The sequence below is a fragment of the Actinia tenebrosa genome, unplaced genomic scaffold, assembly GCF_029948245.1.
Source record: "Actinia tenebrosa isolate PJP-AT-01 unplaced genomic scaffold, QUT_ActTen_1.0 PGA_scaffold0__85_contigs__length_37466705, whole genome shotgun sequence".
Taxonomy (NCBI): domain Eukaryota; kingdom Metazoa; phylum Cnidaria; class Anthozoa; order Actiniaria; family Actiniidae; genus Actinia; species Actinia tenebrosa.
This window is the reverse complement of record NW_028292569.1, coordinates 32,047,132-32,054,413: the sequence shown is the minus strand read 5'-3', so window position 1 is coordinate 32,054,413 and position 7,282 is coordinate 32,047,132. Positions and strand designations below refer to the sequence as shown.

At 35.6% G+C, this 7,282-nt stretch overlaps 1 protein-coding gene across 1 annotated transcript; it reads right to left on the bottom strand.

The window, feature by feature from the left end:
- Nucleotides 1–1,914: 1,914 nt before the first annotated feature.
- Nucleotides 1,915–5,782, bottom strand: LOC148914099 (fasciclin-2-like). The gene is made up of 9 exons (XM_089026304.1): nucleotides 5,647–5,782; nucleotides 5,181–5,459; nucleotides 4,791–5,015; nucleotides 3,926–4,267; nucleotides 3,715–3,750; nucleotides 3,332–3,433; nucleotides 3,158–3,185; nucleotides 2,524–2,563; nucleotides 1,915–2,430 (listed from the first exon to the last, which is right to left on the bottom strand). Exons 1-9 carry the CDS (start codon nucleotides 5,780–5,782, stop codon nucleotides 2,239–2,241), a joined length of 1,380 nt encoding a protein of 459 aa, XP_088882430.1. The 3' UTR covers nucleotides 1,915–2,238.
- Nucleotides 5,783–7,282: the final 1,500 nt, after the last annotated feature.

Below are 7,282 nucleotides of genomic sequence, written 5' to 3'. Positions count from 1 at the left end.
ACCTCTTTGTCTTTCTATTTTCTTCTTTAATCAGCGATATTGAGAAGCAAGCAGAAAAACTATAGAAATAGGCCAGGAGCGAGTTAGCTATTACTAGCAGATTCAGATTAGTCACACAATTACGCAAATTCGAAACTTGGTTTAAGTAATGCGAAGATATTAAATCAAGCTCACGTCACGTGAAATAGAAGCACAGGTATCCCAAATTTGCCAAAAGCATTTTCCAATAAAGATGTTGCTCAAAGCTAGTTAGTATTTAAACAATTTTGAGTACTGGACTCTAACTAAACAAAGTTGCCACATTCTTAATTTGCATGATTAGTTCACTATGTTTTAAATATCTAATCGAAACTGACAAAAAATCAATGGAAGAAACGTAAAGCTTAATTATATCTGAGTGTTAATTCAACTACAGGTTGTGATATTTTGATTCGCAGGAAATCGATCGCAGAGATTAAAAATGACTTACCTACATGAGGAAATAAAAGCAATAAAATAACCGCAATATAAAGAGCATGAAAGGCAGTGATTTTCATTTGAATGATAACCATGATAATTCAGACAACGTTCAAAAGATGCAGTTAGCAGCGAGTTGTGTTGCTTCACAGCGATAAATTATTTATCTTTGATAATTACTCGGCTGTGGCTGACCTTTCATACTTTAGCACTTTATATAGATTAATAGTCAGTAACGCAAACATGGTGATGCGATTGAAAGAATGAACAAAAGTAACGCTAAAGTTAATGTCATGTTTTCCATTCTCTTCTTCATATTTATTTCTTTTAATTTCTTTTATTTATTTTTGAAATATATATATATACGATATTGATCAGCATTTTCATAGGTACCACCGCACTGATACAATATAATACCAAAGTGAAATATTCTGTTACAGCTAAAGCTATTTTATTCGTTCATTGAAAATTTCCTTCAGTATTTATGCATGATGGCACTAATAGTGATGCAAAGTGACAGCTTTTTTCAAATGAAATGTGCTGGGGATAAGCCTTCCATCGGCTGGTCATTAAAAAAATGTTTTGGAGATTACAATCATAAAAAAGACTTTAAAATGAAATCCAGTGTAAAACTTTTTGTTTATTAGATTTTGTGGCTTCCTCGTTTGTTTTTCTGTGGCCTATAGCTTGTTTAATATTTAAATCTAACAAAAAAAAAAAAAAAAAAAAAAAAAAAGATAAAATACGTATATGTATATGTATAAAAATGTGGATAAGATGGGATTCGAACCCACCAAAAGAAATTCAAAAACTCGATTCCACTGTGCCATACCCCCGAGACATCCGCAGAGCTGAGGCGGCGTATGGACTTCGGACCTGACGGCTATTAAATCCTTCTGCCCTTGGGTGCACGAATTACGCAAGAAAATGTTCTAGCCAAAGCATCAGGGGAGAGACTAGCCGGCCCCCAGACCATATCGGCTAATCCCTTGCATCTCTGCCACGCACTGAATCGGTTGAAAATACAATGTTAAAAAGTCTAGTCTATTCGGTGCATTGTTTTCGCGGCTATTGTTATGCTAACTGACCTTGAACCGTGGTCCAGTGGATAAATCGTTGTCTTTCAAGATGGGAGGGTTAGCACTTGGATGGGTGACCAAAACATTGTACCTACTCACTCTTGTTTCTTTTTTTTCCGGTTTTTTTTTTTTTTTTTGACTTTTAATAGAATAGATAGGAAAAGTGAAACTTTTCTAATAATGAGTAAACTATTTCCGTCTACCCAAATCCGTCAAATTGAAATAGTAAAATCCCGGGGGGGAAAAAACTGCCGGCCATTTAGTTAGACTGATTAATTAAGACCTTCTAAAAACACTCCCATGATATCATGAGAAATTACTGGTAATTATTTTCATTAATTTGATATCTATCAAAAATGCATTGCAGTTCTCTCGTTTTATGTTTTGTTTTTTTTTTTTAACTGTTGCACTTTTCATTAATTTACAAATGATTAAGCATTAGCAGTATACTTATTCAAATCTTAAATTGGAGCAGAAGAAATTTTGAGATACCATCATTCACGGCCTGACTGTCGCCTGACTGTTTTCCAGCTCGTCATCATATGGCAGACTCTCTACTATTAGTCTGCAGGGATTGATAGGTAGAGTTTTGGTTTCTAATATGCAGGGGTTCATACGGGTGTTGCTCATTATTATTATCGTGCTGCATACGGGAATCCACAGATCTTGTGCCAAGGGGCTCGTACACTGGTCCATGTGTCCCTTAAATAGAAGTGTTTGGCATCAGATTGAGTTCCTGATAATTACCGGTATCTTCAGAAGAGTGGGCTCCGTTAGGATTTACATCTTCAACTGAAAGTTGGATGGTTTCATATACTGGTCCAGTTCGTACAGACTGTTGTGCAAGTGATGTTACAACTGCTGCTGGTGTGTTTCCTTCCAACTCAAGGTCGTTCTAAATGATAGAAATAAAGGGGGAAAATGCTACAACTCATCATGTTAAAAAGGTTGTATTTACAGACTGATTTAGCAAAAATATGTGGTGTACCTCATATCTTTCTCTAGAAGACGTTTTCTTAAGTGTTTTGCTAAATTGGAATGGAAAAAAAAGTAAATGTGTTTAAAGACTCCTAGTCAACTACAATGCACTGCGCGTCAGAAGCAATGTAATGCTATGCATTGAACCATGTTCTCTGCCAGGGAAAATGGCGGTTTTGTACGTGAAGGTTGGAATTCCAGTTCCATTCTTGTTATTCTTGTTAGAGGTTTTACGACCACTTGAAGCTTTCCGCAAGATTTGATAAATTTTAGTAACAGAATATCTAAGGTCGATTTCAAAAGCTGTGATGTCTAACAGTTGGAAGACCAAAAAGTTATAATGTCACAAAGAGAATCTGTCTAAAAAATTCAACCTACTTACTGTAGAATGAAAGGAAGGAAACTTTGGCAATTTGCAGAGAACCTTGGCTTAGCAAATTTGAAGAAATTGTGCTCCGCCAGTGCATGAAAGAGCTTCGAGAGTGATGTAGGCGAATAATGTAATAAAGGGGACGCGTGTATTAGGATTCTTTTAACAACACTGTGTATGGGAAAACACAACAAAATCCCCAAACCTGCATCCGTTATGATCTAAATTATAAAAACAATAATATATATATATTTGGAAACGTTTGGTTTGGTACCTCTTTTGGGCTTGGCTTTCTTTTCTACCTAAAAAAATACGTTGGAAAAATGGATCTTGAATACAGCTGCATCGCCATGTTTTGAAAAGTTATAGCTACTTCATATATCAAATTAATTGTACATGTAGAGATGCAGCTACTGTTCAATAAACGAGAATTACAAAGTAAACTTACTGCTCAGTTGAACTCTTCTTTTTAGGTATAAAAATTGTAGTAAGTTAAAACCAAGAGAGAGAACAAGGATGGCAATAATGATTACCAGGACTGTAGAAGCTGCTAGAAAAGAGTGGGATGAATATCAAAGTACACAATGCAGCAAAAAACGTTAATGGTTCCTTGTTTCTGTTTATTTTGCTTCTCTTCCTTCTGTTCCTTATTTGTTTTGTTTTTGTTTGTTTGTTTGTTTTGTTTTGATGTTGTTGTTGTTTTGTTGTTTTTGTTTTTGTTTCTTTTTTCTTTTTTCTTTTGTTTTTGGTTGTTTTGTTTCATTTCAAACGCTAAATGACACTTATGTTTCTTATTATATATGTGTTTCTCACTTTCTGTTTTATACTTACAGGATTTTGTTCCTTCCTCTGGAAAGTGCTTCGTTGCTAATACAAGAATAGAAGAGAGAACGGAAAATGATTATAGTTGGAAAAAGTTCTCAGAATTCTCATTATCTCCAAACTAGGCTCAATAAGATTACATTATTATTTTATCAAATTCGAAGGACATTTATCTTTAGATATGATTTTAATCATTAAATGATCTATTCCTCATACGAACCACATAAAGAAGCTGCTTTGTCTGCTGTGGTATTTATAGTCTTGGCACTTCCTTCATCCCTCACACATTCTCCATATTTGTTCCATGCAGTTATCATGAACATATATGTTTTCCCACAAACTATGTTCTTTGTTATTATATACGTATACTCAAGCCGCTTTGAATCAGTGACGTCATCATATTTTATCCAATTAGCTTTCTTTACGACTTCCTTCATGTAGATTGTGTATCTTGTTATGTTGCCACCATTGTCATCTGGCTCTTTCCACTTCAAAAATACTAAGAGTTTCGATCCTGTAGCTTTCAGCAGAGCTGTCATCAACTTTGGCATTGCTGGCTTACCTTACAAGAACGTATTAAAAAAGATGACTGAACCTTATATTTAACAAAGGATGATAAAACACATCCTGGTTTCACTGTACCAGCTTTTCAACACAAACTCACCAAGTTGGAATTGAAACCGAATCGCAATCGTTGGATTGTGCAGGCGCTAAATTAATACTGATGGATTATTCTATATATGATAACAATTGATGTTGAATTATTATGTATGATAATTCAGAATCAGATAAAAATATCTGTCCGTTTACCCTATTAGCTTTTAGTGTGCGCAATACTTTATTCAATGAATAATACATTGTGTACCCAATATTTATGTAAAGTAATATCATTGCATAAGCCCATAGGGCCTGCAGTAATATACAACACAAACACACAAATCTGTTCCAGAGAAGAAACGAGAAATCAGGATTACCTTATCGAGTCATCTCGATGTTATACATACCTGTTCTCTTTGTACTGATATTTTTTGAAGACTTTGGTAATAAACAGTTTCATCTTTCTTTCATATTATTGTTGTATTTACCTATTTTCTGTGTTCTGATAACTTTGGAAGACTCCACTCCATATCCAACAATATTCTTGGCATACACTTTGACCGTGTATTGTGTGTTTGCTTTCAGCCCTGTTATAACAGTATGGGTATTCACTGTGATCACTGGGGGCTTGGTACTTACTTCCAGTAAGTAACCAGTGACAACGAGTCCACCATCATCAGCAGGTTTGTACCATGTAACATTGATGGATGATGCTTCGACAATCGGTGAACGTTAAAGAAGCAGGACCTGGGGGAACTGTAGGAAATCCCATATTGTTAGAAATATACTGAAACGGCTCGACTTGGCATATTATAAAATTGAAATTGCACAAGAATAGTACATACTAACTTTCACGATTGCTTTCTGAATAGACTTACACAGTTGAGTAACATTGATGATGTGTTCATCACTTCCAAGGGTGTTTGTTGCTCGACACTTGTACTGTCCATAGTCCCCTTGGTCAGTAGCTGTCAGTACTGTCACCTCACTACCCCCGGGTACAATGATGACACCTGTAGTGATCTGTTGATTTGTTGGTTTGTACCATGATATCCGTGGTGCAGGTAAACCAGCTGCAAAACATCTGAGATGAATACTGTTGCCATTCCATGATTTTGATTTTGAAGTCGAATGAGACTCATTAACAGTTGGTTTGACTGATAATAAACATGACAAATAATAAAATGAATATAAAACCACGCAAAATGTACACCATGAACAAAATCACAATCCATCACGTTTCACCTTCATTACAACAAAAGGAACAACATCCGGAACAGAAGCAGCAGCTGCAACAGTGACAACTATAAAACAACAAACATAAGCTGCTTATGTTTAACTTACAATAAACAGTCACAACAGTTTGTGCAGTGGCCAGTCTCTCATTTGGGTTGTTGCTGGCCTTACACTCATACGTCCCATTCTGATCTCTTCTAATGTTTGCTATCCTCAGTGTAGCACTTCCCATTCCCGTACTCATGCTGACTTGACTTTCTATCTGTACCCACGTGATTTTAGGTGTCGGTGGACCAACAGCAGTACATTTATAACTAGATCCTGACCTTCTTCTATACTCCTATCTAGAGGAGGTTGTTGAACAAACTGGGGAGTAACTGATGAAGAATAGCATAGCAATGGATGATTTAACTGACAATTAGATTAATGCTCAACCAGCTGATTTTTGTAAAATGGTTTAATTGTTTGTTTGTTTTGGTTTTTGTTTTTTTTTCTGAAGCAACTTATTTAACTATTTATTCATTATAATCCCCCGACATGCAATAAGAGTTATAGAAGCAATCCATACCTGCGGTAGTTAATTGTGCCGAATATATGGTGTTTGGTTTCCCTTCTTCCACAATCCCTGCAACATACTGATTGGTATCGTTGAGAGAAACATTCGTTAGTTTGAACCAAACGTGTCCTGAATTGATATCACCAAACCAATGAACTCTTCCTTTGTAACGTAAAGCATTTCTGTCCAAATCCGTGCTAAGCACAACATTATTTGATCTGTCTACGTAGATGAACTGTGGTTTTAACAAGTCCATCGTATAACAGTCCCCAACTCGCTTCAAACATGCGATGTCCCTTGGTTGAGTTCCACATGAAGAAGAAAGCATCTTGACCAACATTTCGTATCATAGGGCTTGGGCTTCTTATGTCACTTTCTAAAAAAGACGAAAAAGATTAAGAATTATATTGGGATTGACCCTTGCATTTTGTGTGTGTTTGCCAATTATTTCTTTTCTGAAAGTAAGCTTGCGCGAAATATATATATTTTCGTAGGTGAAGTACTTGCTAGCCGAAATTTATCTTCAGATTCAGATTTAAAATAAAAAACACGACCCCAAAAAGTATAAGAAATCGAAGAGGCGAATCAAATAGGGAAAGACGAGAAAATGACTTGTTTGCTGTGCTCCTCATGCATAAACTTCCGCTATACCGTGACGCTATTTTAATTTAAACTTTACTTCTAGCTCGATCATTAGATGGTTACATGCATTTAGTAAGTCAGTTAATTATATGCCTCTGTTACATGTGGGTTGTTTTTAACGGAATTTGACTTTAAAAAGGGAAACGTGAATGTACGTTCGTTATTTTAATTACAAAATTAGAGTAATAAGAACCAGCTCTACTTATATGTAAAAATTGACTTACCTACTACCAGAGGATACAAACCCAGAACACAAAGAATAGGAGCCAGTCTACGAATATTAAAATACTTCGCATTTGGACAAAATTCAAGATAATGTAATAAAAATGAAGACAGCAATATGTTACAAATAGCAAGTTATGTTGCTTCAGAGCGGAAACGTATTTATAAGTCGATCATTGGCTGTCGTGATGACCCTTTTTGCTTTATCACTTTATGCAGATTAGTTACTGGTAACGGCAAACATTACTAGTCCGTAGGCTAAAACCCTTCGCGCTTGAAAATTTTTGTGGCTTTGTGGCAAACAATATATATTGAAATATGGGA